General features: G+C 48.0%; 1 protein-coding gene across 2 annotated transcripts; it reads left to right on the forward strand.

Moving 5' to 3' along the window:
• The first annotated feature begins 2,912 nt into the window (after nt 1-2,912).
• On the forward strand, nt 2,913-22,196 carry Mcfd2 (multiple coagulation factor deficiency 2, ER cargo receptor complex subunit). 2 transcript variants are annotated; one of them, XM_087216423.1, is made up of 4 exons: nt 2,913-3,031; nt 8,104-8,264; nt 8,739-8,898; nt 9,913-22,196. In XM_087216423.1, exons 2-4 carry the CDS (start codon nt 8,116-8,118, stop codon nt 10,042-10,044), a joined length of 441 nt encoding a protein of 146 aa, XP_087072549.1. In that variant the 5' UTR covers nt 2,913-3,031; nt 8,104-8,115; the 3' UTR covers nt 10,045-22,196. The 2 variants fall into 2 exon arrangements, with proteins under 2 accessions (XP_087072549.1, XP_004839459.1); XM_004839402.4 differs by lacking the exon at nt 2,913-3,031 and adding an exon at nt 3,403-3,500.
• The last annotated feature ends 896 nt before the right edge of the window (nt 22,197-23,092 follow it).

Below are 23,092 nucleotides of genomic sequence, written 5' to 3' on the forward strand. Positions count from 1 at the left end.
TTTAAAATTTTTTTATTTTTTATTTTTGGTACCAGGGATCGAACTCAGGTCCTTGCGCTTGCACAGCAGGCAGCGAAACCACTGAGCTAAATCTCTGGCCCTAGATTTGCCATTCTTTTGAAGAAGTTTGCTGAAAGCTACTTAAAAAACAAACAAACAAACAAACATCCACTAATGTTCTACACAGTTTTGAGAATTCTCCTAAAATATAGCTGAGATTGACAAGTAGTCTGTATTCAAGGTCCACTAAGCAATAGTCTTTGGACAGCTTCATAACAGTTTAACAAGGGTCACCAGCTTTCTAGTTTGGAATACCTTAATCTCCCACTGGCCAATAACAAATTTTAGTGTATGTTTTTAGTACCAAATTATTTTCCTATTAGGAATGGGTACTGCTACAAGTTACAGAATACCCACCCATAAATGACTTAAAGGTGGCTTCTCACTCATGGCCTAGACCTGGGCAAGACTGGAAGCACAGAGGTTAACTGGGAAGCTGGATTAGTTACTTTTCTGTTGCTGGGACAAAATATCCAATGCCTACAACTCAAAGGAGGAGAGGTTTATTTTGGCTCACAGTTTCAGAGGGATCAGTCCCTGGTTAGCCAGCTCCAAGACAGAAATGGCAAGGTGGAGGAAAGCTGTTTAAGCCATGGCAGCCAGGAAGCAGAGAGACAGAAGTGAGGAGCCAGGGACAAGAACATACTCTTTGAAGTCATGCTTCAATGACCCACCTCTTACCAAGGCTCTACCTCCTTACAGCAGATTCAGCTACTGAACTTATCAATGGATGAATCCATTGATGATACAGTCCTTGTGATCCAGTCACTTTCTGAACTTTACATGAGACTTTTGGGTGACATTTTAGATCTAAACCATAACAGAAACACTTTCCAGTAGTTCCATGGGAGATGATGGTTCCTTGGAGTGAAATAGTACTAGATAGAGTACTAGAGGTAGAAAGGAAGATTTATGATATATTTTGCTTTGTTTTGTTTTTGAGACAGGGTCTCACTATGTAGTTCAGACTGGCCTTGAACATACTATGTAGTCCAGACTGGCCTCACACTTGTGGCAATCTGCCTGCCTCAGCCTGAAGTGCTGGGATATAGGTGTGTGCCACCACACCTGGCCAGGATATTTTTTGGTAGCATCAAAAGGATTTGCTGATTAGTTATAAAGGTAAGGAAGCTAGGCATGGCAGTATATACCTGTAATCTTAGCATTCTGGAGGCTGATGCAGGAGGATTTCTGTGAGTTCAAGACCAGCCTGGGCTACATAGTGAGCTCAAGGCCAGCCTGAACTGTATAGTGAGACCTATCTCATAAAACAAAACAAACAACCCTCACAAACAAACACACACAAGTAAAGTAGGAGAATAAGAGAAATCAAGAACTTTTAGAATTTTAGCTTAAACAACTGAATAACAGTGACTTTTAGTAAAATTAACTATTTTAGTAAAATGGACAAATGACATTTATTAAGATTTTAGGAGCCATGTTAAATTTGAGGTGCTAGTTAGACATTCATGTTGAAATGTCAAGCAGGCATTTATTTAAGGGACTTAGGAATTACTGGGAGAAGGGATCCCAACTGAGATAAATTCTGGAGTCACCTACATAAAATTGGTATCTAAAGATAGGAGTAGATGAAGTCACATAGGAAGAGTGGGTAGAAAGAGAAGGGTAGAATCCTGGGAACTCTGATATTTATATGCTGAGCAGAGGAGGGGAAGCCAGTAAAATAGCCTAAGAAGAGCTAGTGAAGTAGGAGGTGGACCAAGAGTGTGTGGTTTTGGAAACAAGAGAAGAAAGTGTTTCAAAGTGGAAGTGGTTAACTGTGATGAATAGTATTGAGAAGGCAAGTAAAATAAAAATAGAGATCAAAGAAGAGACTACCAGATTTGCAGAGGTTGGTTTCAGTAGCACAGTAGGGAAGAAACCATAGAGCAGGCTGATGGCAATGATCTGGTTGAGAGGGAGCACTTGCTGACTTGAGAGATGACAAAGGATAATATCTGTAGAAAAGGGAGACGCATTGGTTAAATAGAATGAGGACACCATCCATCTACTAGATACTTATCTTCTTAAAGATTCCATATCTTATCTGTATTTCTATTAGCTTTTAGGACAGTGCCTAATGCATAGAAGGAACTCAAGAACTGTTATTAAAAGAACAAAGGAGGGATGGATGAATCAGTAGATGGACGGATGGGTGGATAGACAGCAGGTGCAGGGCACCTGAAATGAACTAGATCAAACTAATCCAAACTAAGGAAAGCAAAAAGGGTATTGAGTCAACGGGGCCTCTTTAAGGATCCTGGGGTTTTACTTTGGTATAATTTCCATGTGCATTTTGTTTCCCGAGGATCGAACTCAGGACCTTGCACTTGCCAGGCAGGTTCGGTGCCACTGAGCTACATCCCCGGCCCAACTTTGGTATAATTTGAGAGAATTCCATCTCAGATGAAATGGGAGAATGAGATAGTCAATGACAGTGGTTGGTCAACTTTCAAGATACTGAAAGAGGGATCAGGAATCATCTATTTAATTTTAAAATTTATTACTATTTATTTAATTTTTGTCTCTTTTTTTTTTTTGTCTCTCCTTTTTTGAATCCGGACTTACATGAAAAAAAAAAGTGTCTTTATGGACACAAATGGGAGGAGAGATTTTAAAAATGACATCTCTACATTCATTTATTCACCTGGTCTATAGATATTCGCTGAATGACAATCTTGTATAAGAGCAAAAGTGAGAGCAAGATTACACAGGGATTATCTGCTCTCTTGTGAAAGTGCTTTGTGATTTTACGAATTGCACAGGAAAGGTGGTATTTGAACTGGGACTTTTAACTTGAACTGGGAATGAATGGGTACTGAGGCTGACTCGGCTTGTGGAATGTATTGGGCAGAAGCTCGAAGTGGAGTGGCCGGGACCAGCGCCATCTAGCTCTTGCGTTAGGGGAGTACTAGGTCAGGATCTCCCCATTTTGAACTCTGAGGACCCACAAAGCCGGGGACCCACAAAGGTGAGGGGAGGAGCCAGGTGCCGGCTGCGGAGCCCGCCTCATCCTCCACCCTATGTCCCCCGCGGAACCACGCTCCTGGGGCGCGCCTGGGGCTCCCTCTTAACCTGCTGGGCTCTCGAGCTCGGAGTGGCCCAATTCCGTCAGGAGCCGGGTGTGGCCTGCGGGAAGGCGGGTGGAGCTGCGTCTGCCGCGTGTTACACGTGGACTCACCGGAGCCTCCGTTCCGCGGCGGGCCGGGGGGGGGGGGGTCTGCGGCGCCCAGAGGCGGGCGGAAGGGAGCGCGCGTGCGCAAGAGGTGGACCTGGGGCAAACGCTGCGGGGCCCAGGGGCGGGCATAAGGTAGCGCGCTTGCGCAGGAAGCTGGGGGCGGGGCTGGGGGCGGGGCTGGCGGGCCGGGAAAGCAGTCTGGGGACTGGGGCTGGCGAGGCTCACCCGGGAGGACCTCGCATCCGCGGCGGGTACAGTGAGGGTGAGTGAACTGGTTAGTGGCACAGGCCTGGACCTTAGGGCCGAGGTCCGTGGACTACACTCGGGTAACGTCCTCAGCGGGCGGATCCCCGGGACTTGGGCTCGGAACCGAAGGCAGGAGCGCCTGGGTGAGGGGTTTTGTGGCTGGGAGAAGGGCCTGACCGTGGGGGCGGAGGTCAGTGACCTGCTGGGGGCATTGGAGCCAGTCGGAGCCGGCCAGGGAGATCTCCGACCTCTTGGCTGTTCCAGGACCCCAGGACCAGGCTGTGGGGCCAGCTGTGCCCGGTGAACCTCGCCTCTGGCTGGCTCCGAGGCTCTCGGACTAGAGGCGTCTCTGTCCCCTGCGAGGGAGACTTACAGTCTTGTCCTCTCCATCTCTCGGGTTCAGGCCACTTTCATTGCTGCTCTGGACTCCCTCATTGAGCCTTGACTGCTCCTTTGCATCCCTTCTTGGTCCTCTGTCGCTTGTTGAGTACAGGAAAACTAGAACCATGATCTTCAACCAAAATCGCACAGATCCCCTTCCCTCTCCCCATTCTTTTACCTTTCTGGAGATTCCCATAGCTCTTGCAAGCTCTTGCACAGGATTTGCAATACTGGGGATTGAACCCAGAGCCTTTGCATAAAGCTGCATCCCCAGACCTTTGTGGAAATATTTTGAGACAGAATCTTGCTAAGCTACTCAGGTTGGACTCCAATTTGTGATCCTCCTGCCTCAGCCCAAGACTTATCCTTCTCCGCTGTTCTGTCTTCAACTGTATTGAATCTTTTAGTTCCTAGATTGCACTGAGTCCCCTCTGGACTTAGGTGTTCATTCCGTGGGTTGTTTCTGTCTGAGGCACTATCCTTTGGTTGAAAGAAGCCTCCTGCATCACGTGTTATTCCAAGTGGGAGTTGGGGCTGCTGCCATACCCTGTGGGTGTCTGTTCACTGTCCTGTCCACCAAGCTGTGATCTGTGTGAGGGGAGTCTTGCCTGGGTCACAATCCTGCCCTTAGTACCTCTGGCTATTCTGCTGCTGTTCATGTAGTATCAGGCCATTCGTATGTTAGTTTAACATATCAATAAAGCATGACTGCTCCTTGGGCCCGGCAAATTAAAGCTATTAAATGCCAGCTTTTTCAGGACCAATTCTCAACTGGCAGCTGATGTAGAGAGGTTTCTTTAGCCTAGGAACTTGGTTATTTTTTGCCCTTAGTTCAAAATTATGGCAATGCCAAATGGGGAAGTACTGGTCAGGGTTTTCTTTGGCATTGGCTCCAGGTGCAACATATCTGGATGTTGGTGAGTGTGATTGCTTTTGAGAGTGAATTCATAACCGAGGGCCCCTGGCTGGAGGAAAAGCTGCCAGCAGCTGCTAGAGGAAGGCTGGCTTCAAATTCTCATGTGCTGGTGGGACAATGACACAATGAGAGGGAAGGGAGGCCAGGTCATACCAGCAGTGGGAGGCCTCCAAGGGAAATTCCAGTTTAGACCAGATCCCCCCACCCATGAAGAACAACATGCCTGGGTGCCAGACTCATTGCCCTGACCCAGACCTGAGGGCATACTACCCCAGGTCAGCTCAGCCGGGCTCAGCAGCGTAAAGGAGAGACAGAAAAGACCTGTTACCACACATAGGTGGTCTTCAGAGAGGGAAAGAGAAAAACAGAATAGTATGTGACCATACATTCAGGTTAAGTGAGTGCGGGAGACTGCAGACTGAGGTCAGAGGAAGACTAAGCCAGTGCTGGCTGGAAGAATCTGTAGGTGACATCTGAACCTGCCCTAGGGGGAAGCACTGGACAGATGGAACCAGTGTGGGCAGAGGCTGTGGGACAGGAAAGGGCTGCAGGGTCAGGAAAGGGACCTGTTAAGAGTCCAGTTTTGGTGCCCACTACTGACAGTGGTCCAGCACCTCCCTGGGTTGAGGCTGCTCCTTGGGAGGGAATGTCAGGGCATAGATTATGGTCTGAAGTCACCTTGCAGAAAAAAGTCTGTTCTCTTGGATTTCCTCCAGCCTGGCCTTTTTAAGTCCTGAAGTCCAGTAAGTTGGGAATGCCTGGGGCCTATCTTCCAGGCTGTTTGCCTGTGGCCTTGAGCTGAATAGCTGCCCAAGTGTGGATGATGCAATTTGTTCTTTGGGAAGAATGGAATAGCTTGTGTTTCTTTTTTTTTTTTTCTTTTTTTTCTTTTTTTTGTACCAGGGATCGAACTTGGGACCTTGTGCTTGCCAGGCAGGCTCCGAAACCACTGAGCTAAATCCCTGGCCCTTAGCTTGTGTTTCTTTTTGAATGTAAGCAGTTTAATTTGTAAGGTGGCAGTCAGATCTGGCATTTATTGTGTCTTGATGGTTAGAACCTACGACAGCAAATCAAAATGGGACAAGTTCAACTTCAATGATTCTTGGCTTTTTTCCTTGAAGAAGAGATAAATTTAGACCCATAGTTCCTGTATTAATCACTTGATTACATTTTGGAATTATTACCTAAATAGAGCCCCCCTCCAATTTGATATACTAAGCATTCATGAATGTAGTTAAGGAAAAGGGTGCCATGGATTCTGTGTCTCTCAGCACAGCCACCTATCTAAGAGACATCTCCAGAGTTTCATCTTCAGTTACATTAACATTAAAACTTGCTGCTGATCTGTGCAGGTGGTAATAATCTCCCCATCTCCCAAGGACCCCTTTGCCAAGCGTGTGTCCAATGCCAAGAATATCCTCTCTTGGCGGCGAGTCATCAGGGTTTCCCAGATGGTGTTCACAGTGGTCTTTAGCCATGGACAGGAGCCTTTTGGCAGGAGCCTGTGGGAGAGCCCCTCAGCCAGACCCCAGGTGCATCCCAAGGGCTCCCCCCACCGGTGCCTCAACTTGTAAGATGTGTGCTCACAACGGGTTCTGCTCTGGTCAACAATCACAGTTGGGAGTAACTTGAGACCTTACTTTCTGGCACTAGGTACAGTGGCAGTGGCTTTGCTGGGATCAAAACACTTTATTTGATAAAATTGGAAGTGTGGCTTCTGGCTGCCCCGAATTAATTTCTGGAGATGAGAATGAACTGGAAATTCTCCTATCCATATAGTATTGGAACAAAATTATCCAAATGATTATATTAAGTATGTATTTATAAAGAAAAATATGTTTGTAGTGGCTATTTTGAAGCAATAGAAAAATAAAATATAATCACCCCTAGTCTTGTGATGCAAGACAGTCTTTGTTAATAGTTTTTATTGTGTGTGAAATGTATACATACACCTTTTTATTTTACAAAAGTGAATTTTTTTTTTTTGGAGACAGTATCTCACTATGTAGTTCAAACCTCCTAAGCTGAGCCACAGTTACTAAGGCCTACCTGAGCCATGGTAGGTATTCATCCTATCCCTGCCCTCAGAGCTGGCTCCGTGGCTGACTGTGTTGTCTCGTTGACATAGTTCCAACTCTTACCAAGCTCCAGAAGGATGTGATAGGGTCCTATCACAGATCCTCTGTAATCTTTCCCATGCTCTGTCACGACTGGTAGGTTACTTGCTGCGGTTGCAGCCTGGAGGTGGATGAGGCAGGAGTTGATGACCTCTTTACCATACTGGCTGTCTCAGAGGTTGGCCTGACCTGCCTTCTCACTTTGCCCAGCTCCTGGGTCCCGCCTACACTCTGCCCCACTTCATACCTTCCTCAAGGAGCTGCCAGATGAGCAGGCTGAAGCCAAGCTCTGATCTCATCTCCAGTCTTGAATTGTTGCTTGTTCCACATAAATCCTCAGGAATTGTCAGCACCCTGGGACTGGTGTGTAAAGCTGTGGCCATCATGGCCTACTCAGCCTTTGCCCCCAGCCACTGTGCTGCCTGCTGCCCACCCAGGAGACAAAGCTGCTTATCCTTTCTTCCCCACCTGTCTGCACCTACCCGTCCTAGCTCCCACACTCCTTTGTTCTTTCCATACCTGTATGGCTCTACAGTCCACCTGAAGCGTTGCCATGCCTATCAGCATAGTCTGATTTTCTGTCATTCAAGGACATTTCTTCCCTTGAACTCCTAGGGGTTCTTTCTTTCTCTAGTACCCTTCACTACTTTTCTTTTCTTTTTTCCTTTCCTTTCCTTTCTCTCTCTCTCTCTGTTTCTGTCTGTCTCTCTGTCTCTGTCTCTGTGTCTCTCTCTCTCCTCGACTGTGAATTGAACCCAGGGCCTTACCCTGAGCTACATTGCCAACCCTTTTCGTATTATTTTATTTTTGAGATAGGGTCTCATTAAGTCACTAAGTTGCTTAGGCTGGGCTCAAACTCATGATCCTCCTGCCTCAGCCTCCCAGAGCTCTGGGGTTACAGGTATGCACCATCTCTTTGCTCTTATTCCCCATGGACTGTAAGCTTGTGGGCAGGATGCATCTTTTAACCCCTTTAAGCTGTCATGGAGCAGCTTGGCTCTCTGAAGGTACACAGGAAGCATTGTAGACCCAACTCCGCATTTGAGTGGTCTCACAGTGTAGGAGCAGAGCTGGGTTCAGGCCCAGTTTGATGTGCTCTCTTCCTCAGCCATGCTGCCCCACTGGTTTCCCAGAAGCGTCCTAGGTCAGGTCTTGAAGGAAAGCTCTGGGGCACTGCCTTTGTCTTCTGTGTTTTCCACTCCTAGGTACCGGTGACCATGAGATCCCTGTGGCTGCTCAGAACCCCCTTGCTGTACAGCCTGCTGTGGGCGTTTTGTGCTTCCAGTGCTAGAGCCCATGATCCTGGGGCCAATGCCGTCCATCCCGGCAGTGTGGGCCTGGATAAGCACACGGTGCACAACCCAGAGTACGTATTCACCAGCCAGGGGTCTCCCTGCCACCTGCAGCCAGTAAGGGCACTTCAGTCCTTTCTCTCCTCCTTTTTATCCAGCTCAAGGGTGCTTATTTCCGAGATCCACCTCTCATTTGGGTGTTCCTTTCTCACCATTATGTCACATTGAGGTCCAGATGGGATAAAGTATTTGTCTGAGTTCAGTCTTTCTCTTTCATCACAGACAGACAGACCTGCACATGCATGTGCATAAACAGACACATACAGTAGCTACAGTGAGCTGCTTATCCAGCCCTTTTGTTAATTTTTTGTTTTTTAAGAACAGGGTCTCGCTAAGTCGCCCAGTCTGGCCTCAAACTTAGGACCCTCTCACCTCAGTCTCCCGAGTAGCTAGGGTTACAGGCCCATGCCCTGCCCGCAGCTCAAGCTTAAGATCTTGAACTTTTCAGAGTCTGCACAGTTTTGGCATAATTTGACTGTTGTTTCTAGGCATATCATGGAGCATCTTGAAGGTGTCATTAACAAACCAGAGGCAACGATGTCCCCACAAGAACTGCAGCTCCATTATTTCAAAATGCACGACTACGATGGCAATAACTTGCTTGACGGCTTAGAGCTCTCCACAGCCATCACTCACGTGCATAAGGAGGTAGGTCAGACGGCGGCTCGGGGGGCAGAGTCCCAGCTCTGATGGTCTATGCTGGCCTTGTGCCTCAGTAGCGCTGCTGCTCCTTCGTCTGCCTGCTGCTCCGGCGTCTCCTGGTCACTGCTCCTTCCTGCAGGTGCCCTACAGAGCAGAGGCCCCAGGCTGCCACTCTGTCTTGGACTGGTGTGTCCGGTTTCCTGCTGTGCGGCAGAGTGGAAGAGCCAGTGCCTAAAAAGATAGGCTATAGCCCCGGTCACCTGGGGAAGGACGCTGTTACAGCAGAGAAGATGGCAGATCAGGGCACCAAAGTGTGGAGGGCCTTGGGGTGCTGAGGGTTTGTGTCATACCATACAGGTTAGAGAACTGGCTGTCCCATGGCTACAGTCTCCCATCCTCTCGGTGAGGAAGCTGAAATCAGGATCTCATTTCTTCTGATTCACCGTAACCACATCAGCAGCCAGGAGGGCAGCTTGGGGTTTTCTCTGAAGCCAACAGGGAGTGCTGGCGATTTGCACAGGAGAGGGACTTGGCTTCAGGAAGGTCTTGTGCTGTGGAGGTGACTGATGGTCAAGAGCGATGGACCGAGGGGAGAGCAGTGTCAGGGAGGCAGGGGAGCTGGGATCCACATCCGTGGCAGACCAGGATAGCGGTGGCCATGGAGAAGAAACAGTGGATGCGGGAGATGTGATAGAGGTGGAATCAGTCAAGGGTGTGAGTGGCCCGTCCATGAGCCCTGGCTGCCCTCGCTGCTTTTCTTTCTTTGCAGTACTGGAGATTGAACCCAGGGCCTTCACACTGAACTACATTGTCAGCCTTTTATTAACAATAGGATCTTGCTGAGTCACTCATTTGCCCAGGCTAGACTCAAACTGAGATATGAGTCTGTGGATTCCTAGACATAGCCATATATTACATTAAAGGAGTTTCTGGACACGTGTGAATGTGGACATTTTGAACATTAGCTAAGCACTTCCTCCAGTAAATGTGCAGCTCATCATCGTCTGATTTGTTTTGTAGGATGGAGGTGAGCAGGCACCACTAATGAGCGAAGATGAGCTGATTAGCATAATAGATGGTGTTTTGAGAGATGATGACAAGAACAATGATGGATACATTGACTATGCTGAATTTGCAAAATCACTACAGTAGAGCTTACTTGGCTATCTAGTTATATGCAAACGTGACCTGTGATAATGTGATGGAATGCTTTTGGTAACACAAAATAACTCATTTGCAACTACTGCTGCAGCATTTTGGTAAAAATCTGTAGCAATTTGTTACACTGGGGTGAGAAAGAAAAAAATCCAGAGAAATAGAAGAGAAACAGGGCATCCTGTAGTCCCTAAGTGCTGTTGTATCTCTCATTGGACAAGGGCTTAATGAAACAGCCCTTTTAAGGATGTTGACGCATTGGAGCCAAGCACTCAGGAACCTAACTTTAGAACTCCGCTCATTTCTCGACCTTGATTCATGCTACCTGGAAAGTAAGACAGAAAGCTTTGCCAAGGGGACACACTTTTCAGTAACAGGGAAGGAAGGGCTGGAATGAGTGCCAGACGTATCCCCCGTGGGTCCTGCCTCTTCCAGTGAGGATAGCCGGTGTTTGCAAAATTCCCATGGCTTAGGTGAGTACCTGCTGGGCTGAGTGGCTATTTATTAGGCTGTGTCACAGCCACAGTGTAAGAATGTCAAGTATTGGGTTTAGTTGACTACAGAGTGTAAGATTCTGTATCCTCTGGCATTTTGGAAATGATACACCACTTGCCTAAGTCATTAACCTTGTTCAGATTTTCAGTATTTTATATAACTACTGCCGCACCCTCATACTCTACTTCTTTTCTGTGATCTTCAACCTGGGAGAGATTTTGAATTTAAAAGTGGTGTCTCATCAGTAGCACATGTTTTTAGTTTTCTTAATATTTGTATTTCATTCTTATTTCCAGGGTTTCCTTTTTGTGGTTTGGGAATGTGAAGACTTGGTAAGGGAGGTCCAAGTTGTTAGCTGCTCTAGTGTAGGTGGGAAGTGGAAAAATCTTCCACCAAACGTGGTGATTAAGCTGATCCAAGTTCTTTACTTTCCCTTTGTGGTGCTGGGGATGCAACCCAGGGTCACGCACACACGAGGCAAGTGCTGCACCACTGCGCAGCACCCCAGCTCTGATCCAAGTTCTCCCTTGAAGGAATATTGTTTAAATTACCTCTTTTAGCCTGAATACATGAATTCTTTCAGGAGAGAGTAGAAAGGGAAGCCTCCAATCTCTTTAACAGTGTGAATCTCAGTAGTATTTGAAAGTGAGAAGTAGCTGCAGATGGGAATTTGGTTTATTGGATATGATAGACACGCTTTAATGGAAAAGCCAAAATGATAGTTGAATGGGAAAAAGAAACTGCATAAAATTTGCTGCAAGATGTATAGAGACTTATTTTCTTTATTAAAGTATTCTTATAAGAAAACATATGTTATTTGTAAAAATGGTTTCCTGTGTCAAGTTTTGTGCAATCAGAGCTGACTTGTAAACTATTCTTGTAATATCTCATTATTTTAAAAGATTTATATAATGAATTCTGGATCTATGACCAATAAAACAAAATGACATGCACTTGGTTTTGTCCACATGGCCCTTTCTCTGACCACACAATGGGCATGTTCTGTTCTGTACAGATGTTTGCATCTGCTTGCCTTACCACAGGTGCTGTGACCATCCTCCGCTATCCCCTGCCCCCCTTGTTTGTTTGTTTTTGCCGTACTGGGAATTGAACCCAGGGCTTTCACACTGAGCTACAACCCTAGCCCTTTAATTTTTATTCTGAGATAGGGTCTTGCTAAGTCACTGAGTTGTCTAGGCTGGGCTTGAACTTGCAGTCCTCCTGCCTCAGCCTCCTGAGTATTAAGACTACAGATATGTGCCACCATGCCTAGCTTATCATGAGCCTTTAAAAAATTTTTTGAGACAGGGTCTCCCTGTGTTGCTGAGTTGCCCAGGCTAGGCTTGAAAGTTCAGTCCTCCTGCCTCATCCCCCCAGAGTGCTGGAATTAGATGTGTGCCATCTTGCTTGGCTGGATCTTCTTTAGCCAAATTCAGATTATGACAGCATTCTCTAGGAGAATAAATAGTATTTTCCCTCAAATCTGAACTCTTTCTTTGCCAGAAATTTTTTTTTTTGGTACCGGGGATCGAACTCGGGACCTTGCGGTTGCAAGGCAGGTGGCGGAACCACTGAGCTAAATTCCCGGCCCTTTTGCCAGAAATTTTAATGAGATAGCATTGAAAACATCCCAGGCCCAAGCTTAAAAACAGTCCCCTGGGCCTTCTGGAAATGATGGACTTCATCCTGCCTGTTGAAGAGGAAGTTCCTATTCTCCTTTCCTCCCAAAAGCCTTGGTCCCTAGGCACCAACCATTTCCCCAGAGGTGGCTGTCTGGAAGGTCTTGGTGACCGGGCACAGCTGGAGGGACCTTGTGTTGGCACCTGGGAAGGGAGGCAGTCCTTGAAGACAGAACCACCAACACGGTCAAGATGGAGCCCTCCATGGCTGGCCACTGCTTGTGCCTGCCGGCTTTGTGGCCCTGTAGACCCCCCTGTGTTTCCTTATTGAATATTTTCCTGATGGAAGGGGGACTTGGGACATTTACAGCATGATCTGCCACTCCCTGCACACCCCTTGGTGTGAGACCTTGGCCTTCTCTCACAGACCCTGCTTAGAGCTTTTCAGAAGATATGAGAACATTTCTGCTGTCTGTCTTTGTCTCTAAAGTAGGGGCTAAAGACCCAGCCTTGGGTGAGGAATGGGCTTGAGCTTTGGACTTGGCCAGACCTTAGTTGACATCCTGGGCCTGCTACTTTTTATCTTTGAAATTTCTGAACTTCAGCTTCTCATCTAAAAAGTAACTAAAATAGCTGGATGTTGTGGCACATGCCTGTAATCCCAGTACTTGGGAGACTGAGGCAGGAGGATCACTTCGAGTTCAAGGCCAGCCTGGATTACATAGTGAGAGCCTGTCTTTTTTTTTGGGGGGGGGATGCCGGGGATTGAACTCGGGTCCTTGTGCTTGTGCAGCAGGCGGTGAAACCACTGAGCTAAATCCCTCTCCCAGAGACCCTGTCTTAAACAAACAAACCCCAAACTAAAATAAGTTACCTAGAGTGCTTAAGAGGATTGACACAATGAAAAACAAACTAGATAAAGCACTCAGTAAGGCCTGAGATACTTGGTCACCTGAAGAGCTGGCCTGTCCCACCTGTTCCAGCCTGTGCATCTAGGGACACCCCCCCCCCCCCCCCAGGACACTGGGAATCCTCTCTGAAGAAGCCAGACCAGAGACGCTCTTGTCTGCTCTTGCCTCAAAACACGAAGCAGAGGGGCATGGGGCGGGGCTCCTCGAAGAACACAGAACAGCCGGGGACTGCATGGAATCCACCTGGCTGCGGGCAGGTGCTCTGAACTTCCCTGTGGAAAGGGACAGTGTCTCAGCATGGAGGCCTCCTGTGTGAAATCATAGCCCACATTTTCTGGCCATGCGTTTCCCACCATCCTCCCACGGGGTCAGGAAGTCGGGGAGGGCATGCAGCTGTGCTGGCCAAGGATACAGGGCCCTGCTGTGCAGGGAGGGGACAGAGCTGGCTGAGGTCTTCGTACCTTGGCAGGGATGGGAGTGTGTGGGACTGGTCTTAGTGGCTGAAGTAGGCCGAATTTCCCTTGCCCTAGGCGGTGGAGATCTCTATAAAGATTGGGTGGGGGTCTGGCCATGGTCTGTGAACCTGAGAGCAGAGATTGGACACACAGCCAAGTCAAGGTGGTCTTGGCGGAGGGCTTAGATGTCAGGAGCCTGGGTGCAGTGGGTAGTGGGTAAGGGCTGATGGCTGAGCCAGTCTGTGGTGTGCTGCACTGCACTGGACTCTGTTGGTGTGAGATGGGAGCATGGCGACCATGTCTGAAGGGACAAGGATGCAATGGGTGCTAAGCCAGGTGCACCTGGGTGTTCTTTCCTAAGGGCTTTAGAAGCGACCATCTTTATGGCCTGTAGGTTAATGGGAGCCAGGAACCCATCAATGATCTTAGCAGCAGCCCAGGCAAGTGGCCGGGTGGGGACAAGATGGCACAGAGCAGTGGTAGAGACACATGGAGGCTCCATGGAGCCAGAGAGGAAGTCCCAGGGCCACAGCTGAGGATCTCCTCTGCCTCAGGGGGTGGCCTCCTGTCTGAGGCTTGGTACCTCCCTCTGATGGAGGCTGGGCTCACATTTTGCCTGCTCCAAGAAAGTGGGAGCACTCACACCTTCCCACCCTGCCCCACTAACCACGGATTTGGGGCTTAAACTGGGACTGCTACCCTGTTTGAGCCAGCATGTTTTCTCTCACGGACCAAAGGACCACAGTAGCAGGGAGGTGTGTGCGGAGAAATGTGATGCCACTCAGTGTTTGGGGGTAGAGGTTATGCATGCTGAACGTCAGGCCCCACCTAAGATCAGCTGAGTCAGAATCTAGTTTCAACAGATCCTCGGTGACTCCTGTGCTCTAGTCACTGTGAGAGGCACTGCTCTAGAGATCCCGTCCCCAGGCTCTGTTGCCAAGACTTCTAAGCAGCCTCGTTTCTGCTGCTCTAAGCAGGGTGGTTCCTCTTCCTGGGGTTCCAGTGGGCTCCCCTTGGTTTCTGTGTGGGGGACAGGGAGATGCAAGCCTGAGCCAGTGTGCTACCCAGCTGCCTTCTTCCCACAGGGTTGCCCTTTGTGCTTGTAAATGCTGAGTCTCATTGTATGAAAATCATTCTGAAATGAGATTGTCTCTAGTCATTTATCTTTTAGTATGAAGTAGCTTCTCAGATTCTTTCCCAAGGGAGCCCTTGCTGAGGTGAACACCGGAGAAGTCATAGAAGCCTCCCTGTCTTCTGCTTTTGCAAAATCCTGTCCCCACTATCCAGATAAGGGCTGTATTGAAATGCTCCATGGAATCTTTTCAATCAAGAGAGGTGAGCTCTGTCCCATCTCCTCTGGGAAGCCCTCTCTGGCTTGGCTAGCTCACGGTCACCTGACCCTTCTTTGATCTTCCAGAGCAGTGACCTTTAACTTTTTGTGTGCCATGGACTTCTTTATTTGGATGTTTTCAAATATACAAAATTAAAAAACAAAAGAGGGGGCCAGGGATTTAGCTCAGTGGTTCCGCTGCTTGCCTTGCAAGCACAAGGACCTGAGGTCGATCCCTGGTACCAAAAACAAAACAAAACAAAAGAAGACTTCAAAGGAATAAATCACATTAAAATACAGGCATCAAAATATTTAAAAAAGCGATTTAGAAATGCATGTGCTAGGGCCAGGGATTTAGCTCAGTGGTTCTGGCACCTGCCTTGAAAGCACAAGGTCCTGAGTTCAATCCCTGGTACCAAAAAAATACTGCTTAGAAATGGATGTGCTTCTTAATTAGTATAATAAGATCTAGCAGCAGGTCTAATAATCACTGTACTTTCAAAGTAATGATGACCAAATGATTGGAGATCTCTGCTACAATTGTAATATCAAATATTTATAATTTCCACCAATGATGAAGTCATAGCTTCCACTATCACAGCTTTTTGCCTAATCCATAATTGAAGGATATATTAAATTTCAGTGTGAGGTTCAATTTTTTTCCTCAGCTAAGTTCCTGGGGCCCTAAACAGAATCTGGGAAAGGTGGGTGGATCTGAGGGTAGGACGCCTTGTTTCTAAGAATGCAGGCCAAGCAGATGTGCTCTTCGGTGAGATCCCAGTCTTCCTGATGCTCCCACCTGCTCTTGGGCTTGGGGTGGGGCTTGAGTCTGCTTTTGCCCCCCTCACCACTACTCCAGTACATGGCCGTACCTGGGCCAGCAGGAGTTCTCAGCATGTGTTGACAACCTGCCTGTGATTGAACCTAATGAAGCCCTTTGAATGTCAGTATTTTAAGATTATGAGATTTTTTTATCTACCCTGACAATGGAACCTTTTGGTTCAGACTCTTAACACAGCTGTCATTTGCAGATTTGCCACTAGATGGGAGTAGTGCCCCACAGACTGTCCTTTTCTTGCTGTCCCATCCAAAGGTAATTAAATTTTTAGAGGTGTCACTTATATTTCACTCCTTGAAAATTCCAGCTCACTTCCTCTCTCCATCTGCCCCCACCCCTCCGCCTCCAGTGTGCTTCCGAGGATTTCATAACCGCTTTTTCCTCCAATAGAAAGGCTGTGCCGAGCAGAACAGCGGAAGAGCGTGGGTAGATAGGTAGACCTTCCAAGGTCACGTACAAAACGATCTGACTTGTCTCCGTGAAGAACTCAGTTTCTTGCCAAAATTGCTAAGTGCCTACTATGTATCAGACTCCATCCTTCGCTTCAGGTACAAGGATGCACTGTCCCTGTCACAGATGTGTAGCCATCTGTCAAGAGTGGAGAGAGAGGGCTGTGCTCTTGGGGGGCTGGGAAAAGGCTCAGACTGGCTGCTCACCCAAGTGGAAGCCTTGGGTGTGGCAGACACCATGCCTGCAGAGAAGCTCCCTCATGTGTGTGGATGAGATGGCAGGCAACATGAACTCAGCAGCTGCAGGCCAAGAAAAAGATGATGGTCAGTTCCGAATGTCCTCTGGAACTATCAGAGGGTCTCTCAGATTGCCAGTGTATAATTTTTAAAAACTAAAAAAAGCATAATTAATCATGCTAGTGAGCAAGGGACCTTAAACTAGCCTCCAAATTTATTTACACATATTCTTCTTAGATGACCCAAGTTTGGTGAGAGCCCCTGTAGATGGTGCTTAGGTGGCTGAGGTGGGCAGGAACACAGAGCACTTCCATGTAGGGTCTGGCACTTTGTTTATTCAAGGTAAGAACCTTTGATCCAAGAGGCAGGCTGGCTGACATCCACCATGTTCATGTATTGCAGAGCGGTGGAGCCCAATCACAAAACCAGCTTTACCCCTTCCATACTCACTACCCTCTGCCTTTACCTGGGGAAAAGATGGCTGGAAGCTATGTCAGCTGGCCAGGGGAAAAGTCCACCAAACACAACACACCCACATGCAGCAATAGCACAAGAAGACTGTTCCAAAAGGAGCAAGAATGTGGAAAAAATAAAAACACCTACCCTGGACTACTTTCCCTAGAGTAGTTCTTTCCCCAAACTGTGGAAGCCATGACCAGGAAGGGGGAGGTCAGGTGTTAGGATCCTAAAGTCTGAGCCCATAGCAGGCAGTGCCTGCACCAGCAGTGCTTTTCACCGTCTGTGCTCCTGTGCCTTCTTTCACCCATGCAAATGCCTCCCCCATGCCCAGCCTGGTTGGCTCTGATCCCAGGACAACTCGGATTTTCTCCACCTTTCATGAGGACCGCTGTCCCGGAAGCGAGGCCATGTGTGTGGGATGGACAGAGGAGTGGCACAGGACTTGACAGGACACATTTGGATTTGGAAAGCCAGGAAGGCTGAGAAAGTCAGACTCTGAGGGAGGGACTGGAGGACCCTTCAGGGCTTGGCAAGTGGACTTTCCATCAGAACACCTGGCTGTAAGGTGTGCTTCTAGCAAGCTCTCCACAGTCACCAGCACTGAGAAGCCTCTTGCTGGCATTGTGTGCAACACTCCACACCCCAGCAAAAGTGAGAAAATAAGGTACTTCCAATTTTAAAACATTATCAGAAGCCAGGCCTGGTGGCAGATAACTGTAATTCCAGCTCGTGTGTGTATGTGTGTGCAGGAGGATAACCAGCTTGAGCCCAGCCTGGGCAACTTAGTGAGATGTCTCAAAATTTAAAAAAACTTATTTTAAAGGGCTGGGGATATAGCTCAGTATTTCCTGGGTTTAATCCCCAGAGTCACAAAACAACAACAACAATAGTAACAGCAACAGCAATAACAATTTGTCAGTCCTTTAGCAACACAAGCACCAAAGAGAAATCACATAAGATATTTTTGAGCCCGGAGGAGTGGAAGGAGGTGCAGAATTCTTGGGTGAACTTGTGTGAATGAAGACAGGAGTCTCAGACCTGAAGACTGAGCTCCAGGCAGGGGTTTACTAGTTCCCTGGCCTCTGGGAGCCTCGGCTATCTGCTCTGCAGAGTGGGCATAACCTGGTGCATTTAAGGGACTGCTGCAGGAATGAAGTGGGAAGTTCACAGGGCAGAGCCTGGGCTGTGTATGAACGGCCATCAGTGTGGGATTCTACTGCTGTGCTATGAGGCTTTTTGTCACTCAGCTGAATCTGCTGGATCTCCAAGGACAGAAACAAAGGTGAGTGAGACTCAACCTCTGCCTTGGAGGAATATCTAATGAGCTGCTGCAAACTGGAAAGGAATATATGGATTCCTTATTCCTAAGGAAATGCATATATGCCCAGCGGTATCATATTTCATGGAGTCTAAGATATATTATCTCAAGCCTAACATCTTTGAGTTTGACAACATTTTTCTTTTGTTGGTGGTTAATAAAACAACCATGTGGTTTACACTCAGTGGAGCCTTAGATTTGGTGAAGAATGAAGTAAGGAAGACACATAAGACAGTGCAATCACTCAGACGGTCATCCACTTTCTATCACAACCCAGAGGCTCAGACACCAGCATCAGAATTCTGGCACAGCTGACCCAGGATGCTGTCTTTTCTCTCCTGGGATATCTGCTCCTCCACTGTGTTTGGGAGATGGCAGTGGGAGGGGTTTTATTGCACCCATCATCTGGACGGCTGAGGACTGGGTAGTACCCGAAGTCCAGTGCAAATACAGGTCCACACCTATAGTACCAGTCCTTAAACTTTTTTTAGGGGGGATACTGGGGATCAAACTTGGGACCTTGCACTTTTGAGGCAGGCAGCAGAACCACTGAGCTAAATCTCCAGCCCCTAAATCCTTGGACTTCTGAGATCAGAGGAGATGGGCAGTTCCAGGTGGTAAACCGTAGATGGAAAGCAAGTCCTCAGAACAGCTCCAACCAAAATGTTCTTGAAGGTAGGCCTGCAGTCTCCGGTGATTCAGCTAGCCTTGTCCCTTCCTGGTGCAAGGGTGAAGAGCTTTGCAGGCATGGGCTTACAAAATGATCTTTACCTGAAACCTGGACACCTGAGTCTTCTTCTGATACTGCTCGTCCAGTAGTGGGCTGAAGCAGCTCTGGCTGGTTACTGAGAAACCAGCCACAGGTAAGGTATTTACAGCAGACTGGCAAATTCTGCAAATCAGGGCTTCCTCCCCACCCCGCCCTCTCTCCCTTCCTCCCTCCTTCCTTTTCTTCTTTCTTTCTTTCCTTCAATCAGTGTGCCAGTAATGACTATGATTTCTCCTTACTTGGGTGACCTTGAGGGTATCAATGAAAACACTCTGAGCCTTCATCTTTCCATCCAAAAGATTCTATTTCTCCCCTCACAGAGATGGAATAAATCACTCTGAGTACGTGGAAGCTCATGCCAGGTTCTATGTGTTTGCAGTTGATCCTTTTGCTCCCCAAGTTCTCAAAATGCTATTTTCTTGGGAGCTTGCCAGGGAGAGAATGAAGTGCAGTGAATGTTTCCTGATGCCATTCAAATCTCCATGTGACTAATCCGCATTTAGCAGCAAGGGTGCTAGTCACTTTTGTGTAATCTGTTACAGTGTAACCAGTGGTATCTACCATGGCAATAACCTCACACGACAGACACTGCACTTTGTATTTTTCAGATGAGGAAACCAAGACCCATAGAAGTAAGTGACTTGCTCACAGTAACGTGGCTTTTAAGTGAGGCAGGGACAAAGACTTTTGCTGCCCCCCCCCCCCGCCCCACACCCTGTCCATTCCAGCTCGTGATAGTAGAGGCTTGGGTTGGTGGATAGTGTTAAACCAAATCCCCAAACCCAACAAGGTTCCTAACCAAAGCTTAAAGTTCTGCTGGAAAACCCTAACATCCAGGAGGAAATCACTTGAGGAAGATGTCAGGTATCGGGATGGCTGGGGAGTGGGCTCGCTTACATAAACACGTCGAGGGCCTGGGGCTGTGCAGGATGGGCTGAGACTGGCAGGCAGCCACGCCGAGGTCCCTCCCCATGGCCTCCCTGGTTGCTCTGGGGTGGGGAGAGAAGAGGCCGTGGCCGCACACAGCATCTCTTTCTCATTCTCTTGGCTGCACCTAGTGCTCAGGTTCCTCCAGCAAACACCGAATCCTTGAGAGCCAGGACCAGTCGCGTTCCACCCTGGGTGTGAATGCAGATGGCGATTTGGTCTTTGGTTTCTCCAAGTATGAACTTTATGGCCCAAGCTGCTTATTGACTTATGGGTTGATTAAAAGGAAGGAAAAAACCTCTCCCAACTCAAACCACGCACCAGCCCTTTCCACAGTTTAAATGATGTTGAAATTCAGCAGTGGCTGGACTGTGGTTGAAGAAAGCGAGTTTGAGCCCAACACAGCCCACCCATTGAGAAGGTGATACAGGCTCAGCCTTTACCAGCAAGGAGGACAACGTCTCTCGTCAAATGGAAAGTCGATTCTCTCAAGAGCCTTGGGCTTTGCTAAAAAGATGGAAGTGCCCATTGCCTTCCCTTCTCACCATGTGGGCGCCATTAGGCTGGGTTTGCCACTACAATTCAAAATCCCCACCATCCCCCAGTTTTTGCGCCTTCTCACATACCAGAGGGTAATAGCCTTAGGCTCTCTCTCCACCTGAAACAATCCATGATTGAGATATTTATGATTCATTCCACATTTGGAAATACTAAAATGCATTTGTACAAAAATATTTGTTGAAGAGGCTGAGGATGTAGCTTTGTTATACAGCACACATCTAGCATAAAGAAGGCCCTGGGTTTGATCCCCAGCACAGCAAAAACAAAATAAAAAATGTTTGTTGAAGCTGGGTGTGGTGGCACTCACCTGTAATCCCAGCTACTTGGGAAGCTGAGACAGGAGGATCAGAAGTTTGAGGGGAACCTGGGCAACAGCAAGATCCTGCCTCAAATAAAATAAAAAGGCTGAAGGTGTAGCTCAGCACTCCCTTTGTTCAGTACTTCAAAAGAAATTTTTTTTGTTCATACAGGACAATAAACTATATACAGTACTGGTTCTTGGAATAGCATAGTAAACTGTGAACCGTGGTAATGTCTGTGCTTTCGGGTTCACTTCCTCATCCAGGTTCTGGTGCTCATCTGGGCCTGAGGTGGTCCACATGTCTGTACTTGGGGACCTTTGGGCGGGCGGGGTGGTGTCTGCTGCCCTCGGAGGTTTGGTGCTCAGCAGAATAGCAAGATGGAGGATGTGTGCACTTGGGACAATAGCAGTGAGAGGCCCAAGACGGACTGAGTTCTGTAAGGACAATTAGGACCAGTGTGTGGAGCCCAGCAAGGGAGGAAAAAGGAAGGCAAGAGGAAGGGGCAGCCCAAAAGCTGGTTTGCTGGGCCAAGGGGTCTCAGCTCAGTGGAGCCAAGCTGAGGGCGGTGAGCAGAAGGCAAATCTCCAAGGTGGCTCCTGGGTGGCCCCTGGGTCTCTGGGCTTGGATCAAGTCCGTCTGTTGCTTCTCAGGGCGCCACACCCTGCACCCTGGGATCTCTGTTGCCCATGGGGAGTGAGGCTCAGCACCTTGGGCTGAAGTGATACCCTATTTCTGGTCGCCACCAGCCTGCACTTGTTAGAGCTTGCTGTTTGATTGATTGACAGGGTTGGGCAAGGGCTTTTTATCTTTTGTTCTTGGCTGTGGATGGAATCACCTGGGAGCTTTGAGAGCTGCCAGGGCTCATGATTCACTTCTTTTAATCACATCAGAACCTCCGAGGATGGGGCCCATGCCCAGAACCTTTAGCTTCTCTGCAGCCCCTGCTTTGGTTGCTCCAGATGAGCAGCCAGTATCTACTTCAACGTGGACCTTCCCTGCTCAGGCCATCTGTTGTTCACTTTCCTGAGGCTTAATGGGCCGGTGTCAGCTGAGGTAACCCCCACCCCCACCCAGGTCAGTAGAGGCTGTCTCCAGCTGTGGAAGACATAACCACGGTCACCAGCACCTGCTGGTTTCTCACAAGTGCAATTTATGAAACAAAGATTTTTCTCTTCATAAAAATGTCCCAGGGCCGGGGATTTAGCTCAGTGGTTCCGCTGCCTGCCTCGCAAGCACAAGGTCCCGAGTTCGATCCCTGGTACCAAAGAAAAGAAAAAAAAAAATGTCCCACACTGATGTCATGAAGGGTAATTGAGGATTGTAGCTACTGTGTCATGGTCGTTACGTTATCCACTCCATGAACTCAGGGCTAGTGCCCCCCTGCCCCGGCATTTAAGTCATATTCCTGGTCTAAGACTAGAAGAGGCTAGGAGATGGACATTCAGGCCAGGTGACTCAGCCACCCCCAGCATTCCTGGTGAGTGTCCCCTTCCAGGCCCTGCCCCCACTCACCTCTTCTGGGTCCCCGAGGTGGAAGAGAAGGAAGAGTTGGGAATGAGCCAGCTTCTGCATCCTGCCTGTGAAGGGGGCCGGGTGCCTTGGGGTTATCCCTTTTCCTGGGACTGAGAACATCAGCATCCTTTCTCTCTAGAGGCTCCATCCTGGGCCACTACCCATGTCCACCCCAGAGCTCTGCTGGTCAAGATGGGCAGCATCCCCCAGGCAGCCAAGCCAGGCTCAGCATTAGTATAACCAGGCACTGGACATTCAGTGTGTGCTTTTTATTTGTTCTATGTTGATTGGCCAATCTGATATGGATAAAATACTTCATTGTTTCCATTTAGATTGAATTCTCTGAATGCCACTTCTAACACCAGCCCCTTTATTTATCTGACTTTTCTACTAATCTCAACCCAGAGGCCACCTAATTTTGACTAGCATGTGGCTTGAGCTTTACAGTTTACAAAGCACCTGCACCCATAAAAGCTAATGCAGTCCTTCCATTGAGGCAGCTGATTGTCCACTCTTTAGGAACGTGGAAAAGTGAGGCTAACATTAAAATAACTTTTCTGAGGTACAAGAGGATTTAAAAAGAGATCTAACATTTGAGCCTGTAGTGTTCTTTCCACCAGAATACCTTTCCATCTTATTTCAGGTGTGTACATGTGTGAGGGACAGTAATAGGGATTGAACCCAGGGCCTTATACTGAGCTACATCCCCAGTCCTTCAAAAAGTTTTGATTTTGACACAGGATCTCTCTAAGTCAATAAATTGCCCAAGCTGGACTTAAATTTGTGATCCTCCTGCCTTGACCTCCCAGAGTGTTAGGATTACAGGTGTGTACCAGCAGGTGCGGCTCTCCATTTGATTTTCA

This window comes from Heterocephalus glaber, unplaced genomic scaffold (assembly GCF_053883595.1).
Source record: "Heterocephalus glaber isolate CG9 unplaced genomic scaffold, H.glaber_assembly_v1.0 deba00001457, whole genome shotgun sequence".
NCBI classification, from domain to species: Eukaryota; Metazoa; Chordata; class Mammalia; order Rodentia; family Bathyergidae; genus Heterocephalus; species Heterocephalus glaber.